Here is a 19,337-nt window from a genome sequence, read left to right as displayed (position 1 = left end):
TTGGAAATTACACAATTGGGACCTATCTGTCAATAAATTGGACCACCGGTGGATTCGTTCATAAGAAGCCTGCAACATGATGACCAAACAGCCTCTTAGAGTGGCCTGAAAAAAGTATATATGAATTATGATGAATGCAGTGTTTTTCATGTTTTTGCACACAAGTTGTAGCAATTGATGGAGTCAACATCAGCATTATACAAACTGAAATCAATTTTCCTGTTTTTAGGAAACAGTCTATTTGTCTGGTGTGGCTGAAGAATGTAATTTAAGACATAAACTGAAATAAAACAAGCAAACGAACAAACAAACAAACAAACAATACTTTAAATACATATCACTGCAAAGAAGTATTGCCTCTATGAAATTATTTTCATGATCCCTATATTTTGCCTTGAATTGAGGAGATGATTCCTCTCCTCAAACAGGTATGAAATCAAGTCTAGGAAGGATTCCAAAAGATTGGAAATAAGCTGGAGGAAAATAGGTTAATACTGTACTCTGTTTTATAATGCTTTGCCATGAGTCATAGACATCAACTTTGATGTGCTGTTGCATTTATAAGTCTGTGCCCATACGCAGTCGGATTGAAGGGGTAGAGGTATATAGGTCGAGGCTCATCTTTGATAGATAAACAGAGCCCTCTTCTCTACCGAATGATTAGTTAGTTAAGCCACCTATTCTGTATTTGCCTTGCAAAGATAAAAGCAAAATATTTCACATATACAATGCTATATATATGAAATATACATGCTCGGGGGACAACTATACCAAACTCATATTGGATAATTTGCGCATTGGCTCGAAATTTCATTCATGATGTAGACGGTAATGTAAAAAAACTGTTTCTACCTCTCTTGGTCTCAACTGTTTAGTTAGGTGTAAGGGTAAACTTTAGATTTAAATTTATAGATATGCTATGATATTTTTTAATTCATTAATTATCTTTAACAATTGTCCTGCACTCAGGGCTGCGGGGGGCTGGAGCCTATTCCAACTGCCATTGGGTGAGAGGGCTAATGACATGAAATCTCTTTACGAATCTCGACAATTTAGGGTCTCGTATTATACTGCTGCATGCCGAATTGTACTGCTGCGTGTTTTTGGACAATGATAGAAAACTGGTGAATCCAAAGGAAAACCCATGCATACACGTGGAGAACATTCAAACTCCAACTGACGGGATCAAAACAGGCACCTTTTTGCTGTGAGGTGGGAGCGCTAAATACTGTGCCATCACCTAAGAAACCACCTAAAATTTCTAATCATTCTTCAAAAATGCCTAATTTTTGGGGGGAAGTCCTACTGAAATTTATTTCGGAAGACTAGGGGGCTTTATTTAACTTATTACATTTTTATTTGTTTAAGAGCCTCAATTTGGATGCCATGCTTGGATTTGTTTTACCTCATTATAAACCACTCTCTGGGTAACAACCAGAGGTTTACCACTAGGGGTCTTAATTGGTCAAAAAAAGATTTTTGGCTGACCCAAAAAGCATGAAATGCGCCACCTTTTTACTGGAATTCCGAGTCTGACCTGTGCCAAATATTAGCATAGTAGATATAAATGGGACACTGTATTAGATACTCCATTATAGTCAAGGTTTCATTGCAATGAATCCCTCTCAACTGAGCATTAAAAAAAATTGCAGCTCACTAAACAAGTGCAGCAGAGACTTCCTTTCCTCTTGAGCCAGATAACTTCGGGTTTAGCTTTGGCATAATTTTAGTGAGATCATAATTACTTAATTCTTGGCACTGCTAGACTTTAAAATATTTTCAGTCCAAATAATATTAGTTATTCCAGTTATTTCACAGGGATGCAGGCACACTAAATTTACAGTGCACTATTTTAGTAAAATTCTTCTACTCCTTCTCCTTCTTCTTCTTTCGGCTTTTCCCTTCAGGGGTCTTCACAGCGAATCGACCTTCTCCATCTCATCCTATTCTCTGTATCCGTATCTACTACTTTCATATCCTCTCTCACTACGTTCATAAATCTTCTCCTTGGTCTTCCTTGAGATCTCCCGCCTGGCAGCTCCAATTATACAGGTTAGATATTTTTCATACATGCCTGTAAGAACTGAGATACATATAGTCATGCTTTTGACTTAAAAAAAAGGGATAAAGTAATAAAACTGGGCCAATATTGGCAATTGATTCAACATTTTGTGTTTTGTTTATTTTACTTATTCATTTTACTTTTACTGAACATGGAAATAGTAATTAATATCTTGGCCAACAGAGAGTTTTCAATGCCCCCTTGTGGTTAATTTTGGTTACTGGCTATAATCTTTTAATTTCTTTGTCTATTTGCGGTCCAGTAATTTGAGGGGCCAAATTTGATTGCAACTATGCAAAAATTTATTTCAATTTCACAGTGACAGTTGTGCTTGGTTTTGCAAGAAAGCTATAATGTAATTTTTCAATGATCACAATGTTAAGTCTTTGAAGTGCCAGCCCCCCGAACTGATATTTTGCCTCTATAATAAACTGACCAATGTCACATTTTTGTGAGATTTCCAATTACAGAAAAAAACTTTTCAGAGACATTATTAGACAGAGGGTCATTTATTTGAATCCCTCACTTTTTTCAAATTTCCTCTGTTATTTGATTCATTTTCTTAGTAACTTCTTTTGAGTCTGTTATTTAGCATGATTCGATAATTCTTGACATGCAGAGCATAGATCTGCTGTGAAATATACTTTTAATAAAATGAAACAAGGCGCAAAATGTCAAACAAAATTGGAAAAGTAAATGTAATTTCCAATGCAAATACATTTTCCCTCAATTCACATTATTGTTGAATTCTACACATCACCTAATAGCAAATTAAAATTTCTAACTTAAATGATGTACTCCAAATATGATGGGCTACTAACTATTGCATGGATAGAGGCTGGTCTCTTCTGCTGATCTCAGGTGAGGAAACGTCTGGAATCACTCATCCTGAAAACTACATCTGGTGCTACTTTCTCCATTTTGTTGCCCTCCAGTCGTCTCTTGCAAATAGACACCAGTCTACTTTAACCACAGAGGGTATTTTCATAATAGTGGTTATGACGATAGCAATATTGATGGTGAACAATGAGATGGGGATCTGACAGTTTACTACACTGTCTGAGCATTCTGCTTAATACAATCATTGTTACTACCAGTATCGCATTTTATTTTTAGGCATTGACCTGTTGATACTGGAATTAAAGCCATGTGCAATGAGAAATTGTTTTGCTTTCTCCTTTTGACCTATTGACTTTACATAACCATTGCTCTACTTGAAAGAAAGGCTCAAGGTTAACTTGAAATACTGAAAGCAAAGTAATATTTGAGTTCCACTCTTCACTTTGTAGAAAATGTATTTTGTTCCTATGATTTATTTTAAAAAAAAAGGCTAGACAGTTTTATTTTGATATCCTTTGTTATTGAAGATTGCAACTTTTAGAACACAATCTGAACAGCGTGTCAAAGATAACCTCACATGCACTGTGATCTGCTTTGCTTTTGACTGCATTCCACATTGGGCCAAGCAATTGGTTGGCAAGCTCAGCTGGTCTTAAACCCGCAATTGAAGGCATATTGTTACTGGAACCAGATCAATCCACCATAGTCATCATGTTTTCAGTTGCCCTTCTGAAGGAAAGGTCAAAAGTCAAGGAAATATTTATCTTAATGGAATAACTCAAAAGAGATTGAATTTCAAAACAATGGTCCAAGGAATCCAGAAGCAGCCTACAGTCCCATTAGGACATAAACATTCTTTGCAATGTCACTATTTGCCGTAGTGTGAGACTGATGAGTTTTGATGGAGGCAGCACACAAAAAAAGAACTCATATACAACTTATATACACACAAAAATGTCTTGTATTTTTTGATAAAGTAACTCCAAACTGCTATGTCCAACTATTGAATTGTCAATTGTTGGTGATGGTCTTTATGTTTGCTAGGAGAGAACAATATTAGCTGAGAGATTTCCTTGTTGTGGTTTATTTTTGAGCTACCATTTAGATTTATATGATTACATTGAAATTACTCTGTGAACATTTGCTTGAAATTAGTTCAGAGGATTTTGTGATACATTTTCTTTATTTCTCTATGTGACCAGTAAACCCATACGTGTCACCTGTGGTAGATACAAACAGAAAAGATGCCAGTTGAAAATATAAATACCCTGTATTAAATGGACTGATTTGATTGCACAGAAAATAGCAGTGTACATTCATATGCTCTTAATTAGTGACTATTTGGGATGCATGTTAAGACACCTTTTTATGACAGCTGTAAACACACACATTAGTCCAGTTGTGACAACCTTGCATGACATATGTTTTACATATCTTGAGGGATGAATAACCATGAATTCAAACCTGTTTCCAAGTATATAACAATTATTGTTTCTTTTCCAAACTAAAAATCGATCTTTATTTCTTCATAGTAATATTGTCTATACAGCTGGCCTTTACAAAACTAGTAGAATTTGAATTAAAAAAATCCAATCCGTTTTTGTAACATTAAAGAGGTTACCTACAATGAATGCATGACTAGGAGAAAGTTACAACTGCTTTGTGGGTTTCTCCCAGCCAGGTCTTTAGACAAACTCTATAACTTTGCCGACTGTGCTGGACTGCACCTGATTCTGGGGCTTAACGCACTGCATAGAAATTCAGACAACTCCTGGAACACCACCTCCACCCTGAGCCTCCTGAAGTACAGCGCTGGCAAGAAATACAACATCTCCTGGGAGCTTGGCAATGGTCAGTAGCACACACCGTAGTGTTTACCAAAAGCACCACATTGTACAGTATGTGCAGCAAGTGCACATAGCTATTGAGTTTTCTTCTGTGTTTAATCTGCTCTGGGTATGTCTGTTTAGAAGATATTTTTAATAGACTAGTTGAAAATTTGGTAAAGTATTATCATATAAACATATATTTTATTGGTCTATTAATTTGAATTCAAGTATTTTTTTTGTTTCTTCGGGGAAAGTCCTATATTATGTTGGTTGGACATTTACTGTTAATAACATCTTTGATGGACAGCTGTAAGTGTTTGCCCAGCTGTTTAAGGGTTAAGGTGAGTTCATTCGTAGACCAAACCATCTCAGCCTCAGGGAATCTGTGGCTCACATAAAAACCTTGTGATTCCATGCTGCACATCACTTTTTCATATTTTCATTTAATTTCATCTACAATAAAACTCACCGTAGAAACTTTTATGTTAGCATAAGCTTAAAAGTACCATGCAAAATCTATTGATTGGACCATGTAAAAATTTGAGTGAAAAAGTGAACCGTAACTAAAAAGACCTTTTTGAATAAATCATCTGGACAGGGCAGACACAGAGCAAATTTGCAAAGGTTGATTGAAAAGGTTATCCTTTGATATGTGCAAATAAAATTCTCATGATAACTTTAAGAAGAGTGCACGGGCACGCGCACGCGCACACACCCACCCACCCATACATGCACAGCCTGGTTCAGATAAATTTAAAATGCTCTGCAGTGGAGTAGTTAAACAATACTGGGCCTAAAAAATTTTGTTTTTTCTTCTTCAAAGAACACAGTCCCTTTTGGCCTCGTTTTAGTGATTCTGCAAGGCCACAGTGTTTGCTTGGATGATTCCCCTGACATGAAGTCCATTTGTCTGTATTACATGGAATTGCTCAATTATCCATTTTTTTATCCGCTGTTAGATACTCCTAAGGAGCACAAGATCCGACAACGACGCCAATTTTCTCATCCAACCCCAGACTTGTATAAACGTAATCTCTCTGGCTTGATCTTTTCTCTTCTCCCCAGAGCCCAATGCCTACCGCAGCATGGTGGGTCGAGCTGTTAACAGTACCCAGTTGGCTCAGGATTACACCAAGCTGCGGACTCTGCTACAGTCTGTGCGCTTCTACAACCGAGCTCACCTCTATGGCCCCAATGCAGGACGGCCCCGGAAGAACGCCATCCTTCTGCTGGATGGGTGAGTCAGCAATGTGTGGGATTCCGCTCCATGTTAGGCTATTCTGCTGCTGGAAAATGGGGGAAGGTACTGGAATGTACACTGCACAAGTTTGTGACTTTCTCTGTGTTTATTACGTGTGCAGATGTGCACGCACACACACACACACACACACACACATACACACACAAACTTCAATGTTTATGGATTTCCTCTTTGGTTTTCAAGATATCAGCCTTAGTTATTACATGTCAAGCTAAATAAAGTGTCACTTGATTGATTACGTGGCGGCACAGCATCCCACCTGCTGGTTTTACCCCGAACCTCCGCCAGCTCTATCTAACAGCCATTTCAGGCATACACACATACAACAGTAGGGACATAGTTGTTGCTTAAACCTTTAACCGCAGAACAGGCCAATGAAAAGATGACATTTCATAGAAAGTGTTTTGACTCTTAATTGTTTTGCCTGTTTGGATCAATTAATTGTTTTTGAAGTTAGTGTTGTTTTTCTCTGTTGGTTTGTTATCCAGACTATTGGATTTTTAGGTTTACTTAAAAGGACAATGTCACCTTTGTGGATAATATGAAATTGGACAGCTCTGGAAAGTCCCATCTGACAAATGATTTGTGAATTTATTCAATGTAGGAAACAGACTAATTAGAATTGAAGGAATAGAAATATGTTCCTCTGGCTTTAACTAGTGTTATTAAAAAAACAGGGAAAACATCGTATTAGCGACATTAGAGCTTGTTAAATATTAAACTAATAAACAGCATGCTAAAATTACAGTGCTTTTTTTTCCTCACACGTATACAAATGTGTGAGCAGAATAATATATACACAGAAACCGTTTAATGCCTCTGTGTATCTAAGCCACAATCTGTCTCCTGCTCTCTTCTCAGCCACCCCCACTTTGACAGGGGTTTGGAAGAAAGAGAGGAATTCGATATGGGTCTCCCTCCAGTATTTACTTGAGCTACTTGTATCACTGAAGCTAATAGGAGCTGCTGTTGATCTCACTGACATTTCTGACTGTTGAAATTTACTCGTAAATAAAATGCGTGTATTTGTGAGCAATCTTGTGCATGTGTGCATTACAGCTGTTTAAAACACAAGATGCAAGATGTAGACTGAGAGGAATGGGAGGATGGAGATTAGAGGTGAGAAGAGTAGGAGTGAGAGGATAAACAGGGAGAGTGCTGGAATATCCTTAGGTCACGGGTGTCACATTTAACGACGAGGTGATTCTTGTGTGTTTGACACGTTTTTGAGGGGGTGGCTCTCGTGTTTGAAAGCCCAACATCTCTGCTGCTTTAAAGAAATGCAGTGAATTAGACACTAAGCCATTCACTGTCAAATATCATAGCTAGAGAGACTAAACAACCCAGACACATGAAAGTTGTGTTTCTGTGACATGATGTTTTGAGGCACAGTTGAGGCATGTCCCACAAAGCAGTTAACTCCAAATATGGAGCGCCTTGGTGCAGGTATTAGGCAGTTGCAAACACAAGCAGATGCAAAAGCTCAGGAAGAGGAGAGCGGATAGCTTTATGGGTTTTATTTCTATTTAGGCATAGTATTCCATTAAAAGATGTGGGAGTTTTGTTTCCAGAATCCTAAGCTCTGTCTGTTTGTAACAACCAGGCAAAAGTGTCCAAGTTTAAAGGTTTCTAAATATTTCTCAAGTAATTCGTCATTTAAACTGTAATTTTTGTAATTTTAATCATTCCAGTTGTAATGTCTAAGAGCAATCACTAAGATTCTTTGATGTGATGCCATTTTTTTAAATATAAATTTTAACAGCATTAATAAGAATGTTCTTTATTTTAATAAAAAAGAGACTGTATATTTAAGATCCTTGCAATATGTTAACACACTGTAATTTCAAATTACGTTAAACAGCAATAATAAAATTCCTATGAGCTAGGAATGATGGTGGGGGGATTGACTTGAATGATCAATTTATGGTTCTTGTTTAATTGTATCAGACAACTAACAGATTTTAGGCAGTTAATTTTGGTAGAAAAAAATCACCACAGTGATAAAGGACGGCCATCCCTCCCCATCTGCCCTCTCCTCTGCTTTATAAACAATACTGTCATTGTTTTATCCAGAATTACCTCAATTCACTACTTTCCTCTTCCCACAACTTAAAATGAAACCAGTGTTTGGGAAACCATAGATACTGTGACAAAGAAGATAGAAGCTTAAACGTGATTATTCGGACAGATCATAGGTTGCATTATTTTCAGTTGAACGCTTAGATACATTTCTACACTGATTTAAGATGTACATTACCTCCAACCACCACAAAATTAACAACCCAAGAGAAAACGAAAGTCTGTTTTTTTTTGTTTTTTTTTTTTTATCTAATCATGCTATTTGTTTGCTAATGTTAAATCTATATTTCTCACTTTCAGGTTCATGAAGAATGCCAGCTCAGTTGTAGATGCAGTTACGTGGCAACAGTAGGTATTTTACCCTTTTTTTTTCTCTCATTATTTTCACCTTGGAAATAGCCGGATATACCTATAGTATTTCAATGCGGCTTGAATAAATCCAACAGCATTGGCAACGATTGATTTTTGCACCACACTGTGTACATGCTTTTGGCAGTAGCCAAAAGTAACCATTAATATCACTCTCACTGGGAGAGACTGATGAATAGAATTGTTTATTCTGCAAATGGAACATCAGGAAAAAGAGCCAGAGAGAAAGTGTGTGTTAAATTAGTAACACCTGCCATTTGTCTTTTGCACGTACTGTAGGAATGCATGCAGACCTATCGATCGCCCCCGCACCCTTTTTATTTTCATGTTTTTACACACACAAATATGTGTATGTACAAAGACACAACCGTTGTAAAGTCATGACAAAACCTGTATAAGTGAGAGGTCATTAAGGTGAAGGTTAGGTCTAATTAGACAAAACGGAAGGAGAAAGGGCTGTCAGTAAAGCTTAGAAAAACACCACCCACACTGTTAAAATCAAACCATATGCTCTGGCTCATTTTCTCTGTCAATTAGCCTGTTTTACGCTAGAGGTCCAGATTCCAGTCTAACCAGCCTGCGTGACAGAAATTCTGACCTCTACAAAAGAAGCCAAACTAATAAATGTGAAGACCACTCATCAACACGTCTCCGACAAGTTTTACTTGACTGCAGCTGGCTCTGATTGTTTTGAGACAGGCTGAGTTTGAGACCCAGCATTCATTACGATTGGGTTCTGTGAATTATATGCATTCGTAACAGAGGTTCTCAGTCTGTGGCTTGTGGTCAGAAACGTTGTCTTGGAGCATGTGGTGATGAAACATGATGATTATGAATTGAAATATGTGTGTAGCAGGTCACGAAACTGATATATGGTTTATATTATGTTTTGACTATGTGGTTTAACATTCAGAGCATCTTGTCTCAGTTACTGTTTATCCATTTTTGGATACACCATCAAAATGTAATCAGAATGTCATTCTTTCTCTTTCACTTTGGCTCATTGAGTCCCTGATATCAGGTTTATTCAGCCTCTTTATGGAAAGTGCCATTTTCAAGGATGACATAGATCTAAGCATAATTATCACGACAAGGGTTTCCTTTGTTAATAAAACAAACCAGATACAAATTTCTCAATAACCTTTTCAACTTTTCAGATGTCTAAGACATCATGTTTATTTTTCGAGTTTCCTTGAGGGTCCACTCTTCTTACATCATAAAATATTGCAATTAACAGTTGGCATGATCAGAAAGACGTTATTTATTTGTTATTTGTTTTTTTAAATGAAATAGCACAATATGTAACCATAATTTTGTTTTTTTTCTGGAGCTTTTGATGTTTTTTTTCTTTTCTCTGTGCTCGGAATAAATGCCTTCAAGGCCAAATCAGTTCCGTAATTGAGGTGAAACTGTTAAAACGATCTGCATTTTCAGCCATTATAAACAAAGTTTTAAACTTACAATGTTACAAAGACACTGACGAGGGAAATGCTGTACTTCTCAATTAGAATCACACAAAAACCTTAAAATAAATCCTTCAGGTGTAAATGTTGACATAATAGGGGACTGAGAAAGCAAACCAACACGAAGTGCTTGTCGCTGTGAAGGAGCCAGGTTTAAGCACAGGGAAGAAAAAGGGCTTCAACGTGACCAGTTATTATTGAAATATATTGTAAGGCAGAGTGATAAAGATATAAAAATATAATTCTTGATGAATTGGGTTCACCAATTAAGTGGTCATGGATCCCCCTCTTGATAATGGGATCTCTTTGCATTAAATTAATTCAGTGTAATTATTAACACCAAAAACAAGCAAGCAAAATGAAACTGTTGCACAACATCACTTTGACATTGATTGATGGAGAGAGGTTTTCCCACATAAATAATCTGTCCAGTAAACGTACGACCTGTATACTGATGCTTGACACCAGGTACTGTCAGCAAAAATTTGACCAAATGACAATTCAACAAAATAGAATTTCTTGCCCCATATAATCTCATGCTATTATGCTTAGTAAATGTAGCCCGCATCTGATATCTCAAATATTAGTCTGATTGTTTCAATCAAGACAAACATCCTTTCCTGCTGTATTGACAGAAAATCTGATTACATTTTAGGGCCTACAACCGCTACTTATTTCCCTATGCATGTAATTTTAGAGTGAGATTGCAGATGTTCACTGAATGATAGCTGACCTTTCAGGTGAGACCATAATAGTGTGGGATCGTATGTCTTCATGTGTCAAATCAATCACTGAAAATCAAAACGACAGAGCAGCACCTCAACTTTTTCTGTCTCTTCTTTCAAACCATGTTTATCACCCGCATTTAAATTAGCAGTTGGCCAAAATACGACATATTCAATGCTTGAATATTTATCTACAGATAACTTTAAAAGGTTGTCCATCACATAGCTCTAACCTACAACACTTACATGCACCAGCTCAACACTAAGGATCGCTGTGTGTTTTCTGTCAGAGCTACATAGCTTCAGAAATTCCTACCTAAGGGTCTGATGTAGGCAAAATCTTGTACATCTGGTAAAATACAACTTAAAACCTTCTCTTTTGTCATAGTAATATGTGGTTAAATGACAGTTGTCAAAAAGTTTTTTTTAGATAATGGACAAGCATACACTGAAGTCTAATCATGCTGAAAAGAGCATTAGAGAAAGGGTAAACTTGAAGTGTACTATCAAACGTATTCATTTCGGCTATGTTACGTTAATGCATAGGCGGCAGTTGTAGAATCATGGATTCAGGGTCAGAATTAACCCTGAGGTAAATCGAGCACTAGCACTTTGTTGGTAATGTAATGGCTGGAGTACGTATTGGCCGGATGGTAAGTTAATGACAGGTTGCTTAATGGGTCGGGAGTAAGATGAATATTAGACCAAAAAATATTCTATTTTAACTTTTTCCTTTTTCTCTGAAAATCCAAATTGCTCTTGTCAGAATAGTTAATCTTGTTCATTTTTTGCCTATTTATCCCCCTCACTAAAGGGATGACCTAAAGACCTAATTATCCTGTCAGATCATTCAAAGAAGATATTATTTCCTAAACCAGAATTTCATTGTTAGTGTCTTAAATGAATGGATGCATTGACAGACAGACTCCATGCACACACATACAGCCACAATAGAAAGAAGAGTGGATATCATTTTTAGTTTCCCCACTTTAGCAATATATTAACACAATAGTCAAGACTTTGCCACATGTAAAATTTATCCTCAGGTAACTGAGTTGATATTAAGAATATGCTTTATTTTTTCAAATTGCTTTAAAAGTAATTTTTCACCTTTGAACGCCATGCACAATTGCTGGTTCTTAGAGTAACTTGCGATTAGATTTCGCAAGACCCTGGCTGCACTTACCTTGGAGCCCTGTCCTCCTGGTGAGAGTATTGGGTCGGTGTGAAATCTGGTTGTCGTTGGTAATTGGGCGAAAGATGGGATCCACCCTGGACTGGTTGCCAGTTTGTCACAGGGCCACATAGACACAACCTTTCACTCTCTCATTCACACGTCCGGGCAATTTAGAGTTGAATAAACATTATTTATTCTGACACATTCCTGTTCGCTTGAATTTTTCATTGTCTCAGATGAGCTGAAAACTGTTCAGGCTTACGACTCACAAATGATTCGGACCAGAGCAAAGGAATTACATCCAAGAGAACACCCTTTATGCCAAATCAGAACAAGGCCTCTTTTAGCTCAGGTTTTGGACTCTGTCAACTCCTGAGGGAGATATTTGGCATCCGACCTGTTAAATGCTCCACGATGTACGCCATCTAATTTCTCCACAGGTAGACGCATGGGTCTATTTTTTTTCCTCTGAAAAATGTTGCTCCCTGTGACTAAAGACAGCATGATATGAGGAGTGGAAAAAAAAACAGTGCAATTGCAGCTGAATAATGTGTTTTGTAAAGCTAGCTGTGTTACAGCGTTTGCCGGTAAATGTCATTTGATGCAGAATTTAATGCATATACATTGTAGCTACATGAAGAAAATATACAGACTATGATCAGTGGAATTTGTTAAAGTATAACATAAATTGGGAACCCGACCCCATACCTGCACCCTTAACAAACACGCCCTCTAACCTTGCGAACATGTCAAGCCCTTCTCAACGGGGAGCTGCTGCCTGGTGAGAGAATGCACTACCATGTGTGTGATCACAAGGCTGCCAGTTCTGAATTTCTATACATGACACAAATATAAAAAATTTTGCTGTCAAGATACTCTTGAAAAACTCCCAAACTCCCAAATGGCTATCAGTATATATTACTGTAGTATAAATTGCTTATGAAGCAGCTTGATTGTAATCAAAACTTGAAAAATATATGAAGGTTTCTCCAAATCTTTGAAACAAGCAATTAAATCAATGTTTATTGTACAACTCCTGCAAAATTGGCTGACAGACACAAAGTCATTAAGTATCATGTCTAACTTTATTCGAAAGACTTTCTCAGGGACAAGTTTTTATGTATTAGGCACACAATAGTTTTGGTAAACCAGCAGGGTTCAGGTGTGACACAATATGCCTATTTTTCTTGTTCATTGTCAAAATGGCAGTTGTACTGCATGCCAGAGACCGTGAGGTGCGGATTATTTACAGCTTGGGGAAGTTAAAAGGGAATATCTATGGTTTGTGATCTTCTGTCTCGTTTAAAATCGCAGAGGGACTGTAAATATGCAGATGGCATTCCTAAGGGAAGTTTTTTTTTCACTTACCTTTAGCTGTTCAGAAATGATTGATCTGGTAATGACCTGCTGGTCTACATAAATCCTCTTCACACTGCTGCCTCGAGTTTACTCCAAACCTCACAGCAAGCTGACTCTTTATTTTCTATCTTAAGTTCAAATATGTACCAAATAACTTTACCTGAAAAAAAATTGGATTAATATTTTTTATTGGAAGTCTTTCTTTGACATTATTGTCCTTTTACTTTGTAATATTTGCTTTTCACTTTTCCTCATATACGAATTTACCAACAGCAAATAGTCTTCAGCTACTCTGTGTACAACAGACACGAGGAATAAGTCATTCATTTCCTGTTTTGAATCTTAAAGCTGGGCACAGAATAAGACTTCTGGGATGCGGTAATGCCCAAAGTAATTCCACTGTGGTGATCGTATTTTACAATTTTAGAATAATACTATTTTAATCAGTCCAAAATTTACCTTTTGAATAGCATGCTACCCATTTTTTCTTATCCCATTTCACTGAGCTCTTTCAAATGTTTTCACTGCAACGAGCACAAATAATGATTTCATTTTGAGTCACTGGGTTCAAGGTGCGCAATAAAAACCTATGGAGAAATTAAGAATTATCGATCTGTATCTTTCTGCTCTGATGAGGCGATCATAGTAGTTTGGTTAACTACAAAATAATGACATATGCAAATTAAGGCTGAACAGATTTTGCAAACCCCAAAAAGCTAACAGAAAAACAATAGCAATGAATGTTACAGTCACATACCATCCTGCAAAAACAAAGATTGTGGATAGGTATGTAGTAATTTCCCTCACACAGAAGTATTTGTAAATAAATATTTATTGTCTCATATTAATATGTGACACTTTTACTGTGGTCCCTTCTCAAAATGTTACGCCACTCTATTTTAGTGCTGAATGTATTTTCACAGACACTATAAGCCACTTGTTGCATAACAAAATTTTAATAAAATATTTGAGTTGTTCCTCTTGTAATATTATGAAATTGTTGTTTCAGCTGCCAGCAAGGCAAGCTATGGTATTACTTCTGTATCTTTATCCTTACCTGAATGCTGCTGCTGTTTAGCCAATGGCAGGACTGACTGTATACAAGACTCTACAAAAACCATTGTGCTGTCATTAAAGTCAAACAGTTTGTTATCGTCTGCCAAAAACCTCTCAGTGAGTAAGTAAACTCCAATTCTTAGTATTTTTTCTTTTATTTTGTGAACAGAGAAAAAGTGCGACTTTATAGGTCAAGCATATTACACATACGATGTGGAGAAATCGTGAATGTTAGGACAGCTTAACTTTAATGCATAACAGTTTATTTAAGGTTTTAGAATGTTTGAAGCTAAGGTTTACTGACACTTACCTACAGTTACAAGTAAGATGTATAAACAATCTCTTGGAGACATTTTCGGGTTTTAGATTTTAATCAGGTTCTTACCCTAATAACCATGGCTAAGACATGGTCTGCAGTGGTGTCTTAAACCCAATGAAAAAAATAGTCCCACAATGGATGATTGCAAACTGTTGAAGCAGGAAAGCAGCCAAACACAAGGCATGTCCAACACGCTAGATTCTTGTTATGGAAAAGTCATGCAGGACCTAGTATTTTTCCATTCCAGTATTCATACTTATCCAACTCTTGACTACTCCCTGTCAAAGTTTGTGGCATTTGTTTTTTTAGTCTGCTTCATATTTCTGTTAAGGCACAGTTCAAAATACTTTTTTTGGCGAATTGTCGTTTGGATTTGATACTGGCACTTTGTAAGAATATTTTTAAACAAGATCACTAAGTGGATTTTGGTCAGAAAACATTCAGTTTTGCATTTCATTAAACCCTACTCTGTCTGACAGATGAGCTAAGGCACAACTTTTGGTTTGATTTAAGAAATGTGGACCAGAGAAAGACATGATGCCTAAATTGGCTTAGAATTATTTTTGAAGTCTACTGAAATTGATCACCAGACCTGAAAAACAATAGAGAAGGTTCACCTTGCTTGATTGCCATATGCCCCCATGGGTCTTTACCAAAATTCCCAGTAGTGCTTTTTGTACTACTGTATAGCAAAATATAATGGTTGTGTGGACCCTGTCCGCCCTCACCCATATGAATCACAATTTCATTTTAGTCGTGGTTTTGGCATGTGATATGGAAAATTATTGAAAATGACAGAATACAGAATCTCTATTTGTGTAAATCTATGACCTAATCTCCGCCTTGCTGTTATGGGCCAAGAATTGTGGACTCTCCAATAATGTGGGGAAAATTTGAGTAGTATTGTGTGCAGATGCAACACTACTCCACCTCACCCCACATGACCAAAACTTGGCTCTGCTATAAGTAATTTTGCTGATATATGTGAACAGACTTTACCAAAGGTAGATGTTTTGACAGATGCGAGGTAGAAAACAATACCTATGAATCTCTATGACTGATTTTTTTTATTTGGCCATTTTTTTAAATCTTTAGTATGAACCTCGGGAATAACAAAAATAGATAGTTTGGTATCCAACAACTGTAGTCTTAAGATGGTCATTTTGTTATTCGTAGTTCTTGCAAAGGATCTAAAAAAGGAAAAGGCACGTTGACAGTCTTTTTTAATAGATAGCTTTTGCAGCTGCCCATTTGTCTTGCAATGTGATGATATTGTTAAAGTATTGCTGTTGGGAGTTTATAAATTCAAATGCTGGCATTTTCATTTTGAACACCATTTATTTTCTTTTAAAATGTTTAGTATAATATTTCTCCAAAACTGATCATTTTACTGCCAACAATCTTTTACGTGCTTTTGTTAAGTTGAAAGGTGCCAAAGACTGTGGACTGGTTGTCAACTATGTAACATTTCATAAAATAAGAAAAATTGGACAGAATTAGTCTGTTTCAGCTTCACTGTTAGATATCATTTTGGATTAAAATTTTGAATGACAGATCGTCAAAAAAGTTAGATCACTAAGAGCTGAAATGACCATGAAGAAATTTGGCTAACGCTCGAGGATACAAACTTCTATTACAGCTCTTAGATTTTCACATTTCCTTCCTGATGATTTCAAAGCATGGAAATTCATCATCGCAAGGCCATGAGGCTTTGGCACAATATCTGGGTTATTTTGTTTTTCTTTGTTGCGGTGTAGCTGGTAGTGTTCCAGTATTCACAAATTCCCATCTTTATACGCATAAGTAACTTCATCTAAAAAACCAAGCTTCATACTGACCTAAAAGTTTGATGGACTGTCATTCGTTTCAAGATACAGATTTACAGATTTAATGACTCACTTAAAAAAAATGCGTTTTTCCTCTGTAGTAAAAATAAGACATAAATGTGATTTATAGCACCTGAACCATGAACAAAACGGTGTGATGTTGCCTAGATCAACAGAGGCCCTGGAAACGAGCCAAGTCTCCAGCTGAGTCCTTATCTTTGTAAGAAGGGCAGGTTTGTGCTGCTCTCATTTTTCCTTTTTGGATTCTCGGAGATGCTTTTTTTTTTTTTTGAATCTTCACATGGTGTGATATTCTTAAGTACCAATATATTCACTCGTCATGCTTTCCTAACATCATTCTTCATTACCATTTCCCGGTGGGTCTTTATTACACACAAAAAACAAAATCAACACTGATGGATGTCTGCATTGTTCAGTTTGAATCTGAAACCTCTGTCTCCATTTTCCCCTTTATTTAATCCAAATTTTTGACGCAACATTGGCTTGCCAAAATGCTTTGTTTGAGACTGTCAATCCTTGTTCATCATAGTCGTTTTAATGAAATTTAACATTGCACCGTATGTGATCATCAAAGATTATACTTAAATATGCAATCACGATAAGTGCCACTTTTAAACAGTTGCCAATTTGATGGTTGCAGTCTTCAGTTTTTATGTGAGGGGAGGAAATATTGTCCTGAGTATGGAGTGCCTGAAAAATAACCAAATAATATAGACCCAGCTTTTCGTGGTTCAACACTGATCAACATGAAGACATAGGAACTGATTCAATGTAATCACTTTAATACTACTCGAAGCCAAATCTTGAGCTTAGACTAACAATATTTTGATGGTACACTGACTTGTCAAGAAGGACAATGATGGGTTTGTTCCTCTTCCAAGCGCTAAAGGCCTGATTTTATTTGCATGAAGTGCTGTTTTGAGATACTTGAATCTATCCAGCAGTTCTATTTATGCAACAGTGAAGTACATGTATTGGAGAATGGAAAAAAAGACCAAATGAAGACACCCAAATACTGCATGAACAAAGACAGTGGCCCAAGTTGATGGTTACATTAAAGATATAAACTGTAAGCCTGATATACATGTGTGTGTGTATATATATATATATATATATATATATACACGTGTGTGTGTGTATACATATATATACACACACACACACATTTATATTTATATTGCATAAAACAGTTGGACAAAAATGCTTTCATCATATTTCAATCATGTTGTCATTTTTCCGCACATTGTCAAAATCAGATTCATTTCATACAATAATTTTGGATTAATAGAGCTCTCTCCACAACAGATTTTCAATTCAGCCAGGAATTCTCTCTGGGGAAGCACACACACTATTTTGGAAAGGAAAAACAAAGACATCTCTTAATCCCTATGTTATAAGAATTTGAATTATTCTCCACATTTTAACCATCACGGATGAACCATGAGCAGTTTGCAGCCAATTGAGTGGCGCCTGGGGGGGCAGTTAGGGGTGTGTATGTCGGCATACAACCAGATGATGCTTGTTGGTGGACAAACCTGGTCCATTGACCAAAAATGAAAAAAGATTGCAAGCAAATGGTAACTTTTTACCCTTATTCCAAATCTGTGTTAATCGGGTCAAAAAAGTGCTATACAAGACCATATAAAAGCATTGTCCATGAGCTGCACATGAATCATGTGTGCTTTTGGCTCGAGTAGACTCTTACAGCTTACCCAGATATTCTTCTTGCAGAGGAAAGCAATTTTATAATAGCTGTTTATTAAACACCTCCAGCAACAGGGAGGATAATGTGTAAGTCAGAGACACTTGGGGTCAAGGCCTAGCAAAGTATCTGTGAGACTTCTTTCTGTCATTTTGATCTTTTCATGCATGCAGTAATGTCCCTGGAATATTCTGGTAAATTGAATCACCAAAGCCAAATATAGAAATAAAAACTTAAAAGGAAAAGTTAAACTCCATCAGAGAAATATTCAGTACATCATTCATTTTCAGAAACATTCTCATACAGGGAAGCAAGAAACGGTTTTGTTCCGAGAAAAAAATGGAAAATGCGTACAAAATAATAGTGACAATGAGATTCAGAGCAATATAGGCGCTGATCTCATTCTTCATAGATCACTTAAATACAGATCTCTCTGTCAACAAATACTTCTATTGCTCAGCAAAACCTCATAGTGTAGCTTTAAATTGTCCAAATATGAATTTAAGATCCAAATGTTCCCACTAAGCGGCATGTGGAACAATAGATGGTAGGGTGAAGAATCAAAAGAAGCTCGTAAATTTCAGGTCTTGCCATGAATATTTGGAGGAATAATAAAGAAAACAGAAGTTGATTATCTCACCATAATTCATTTATCTTTCTTTTACAGTTATTTCATGGATGGCAGAGTGAGCAAAGTGGAGGATTTCCTAAAAACACGTCTGTTGGATACACTGACAGAGCAACTTACTAAAGTCACAAAGGTACTGTTAAATCCTTGAATCAAATGTCTGCTGTTAATAATTTAATTCAATAAACTACAGTAATTTTTAGCTTTATAATTATTTCCCTCCCCTTTCAGTCAGTTGAGAATATCCTTGATATCCTTGATTGATATACATATATGAGACAGAGAGAGGGAGAGGGAGAATGAAGTTAATTGGCATTTACTTGGATTGCTAAGCTATGGATTGATTTAGCCCTCAGATTGGTTTACAATGAAACAGCCACATGTGCAACCCTCCGGAACAAGCCTTCCACCTAAAAGATTTGTGTTCAAGATTTGGAAATATTACTAGCACTAAATGCTGTGGCAGACTTGATGAGTTATGAGAGAGCAGCAGTGCCAAATACCTGAGGGAAACAGAAGCATTTCCAAGAACAAAATATATAACATTTAATGAAATATAACAGGAATGGGATTCTTCTGTGCCTCACTACTTGGGCAAAATCAGTGTTTTTTGGTCTGTAT

General features: G+C 36.6%; 1 protein-coding gene across 2 annotated transcripts in view; it reads left to right on the top strand.

Moving 5' to 3' along the window:
* The window catches only part of hpse2 (heparanase 2), a 64,092-nt gene that overhangs the window by 32,231 nt on the left and 12,524 nt on the right, over positions 1 to 19,337 (top strand). For both annotated transcript variants that reach the window (XM_086161879.1, XM_086161871.1), the window contains 4 exons: positions 4,580 to 4,753; positions 5,797 to 5,968; positions 8,372 to 8,419; positions 18,756 to 18,849. In XM_086161879.1, the coding sequence (XP_086018005.1) occupies positions 4,580 to 4,753; positions 5,797 to 5,968; positions 8,372 to 8,419; positions 18,756 to 18,849 (488 nt within the window). The remainder of the gene's footprint in view (positions 1 to 4,579; positions 4,754 to 5,796; positions 5,969 to 8,371; positions 8,420 to 18,755; positions 18,850 to 19,337) is intronic.

The sequence above is a fragment of the Fistularia commersonii genome, chromosome 2 (genome assembly GCF_037954325.1).
Source record: "Fistularia commersonii isolate RoL2024-O1a breed Wild chromosome 2, RoL_Fcom_v1.0, whole genome shotgun sequence".
NCBI lineage: Eukaryota > Metazoa > Chordata > Actinopteri > Syngnathiformes > Fistulariidae > Fistularia > Fistularia commersonii.
Note: the sequence above shows the minus strand (reverse complement) of the source record. Positions and strands in the feature narration are given on the sequence as shown.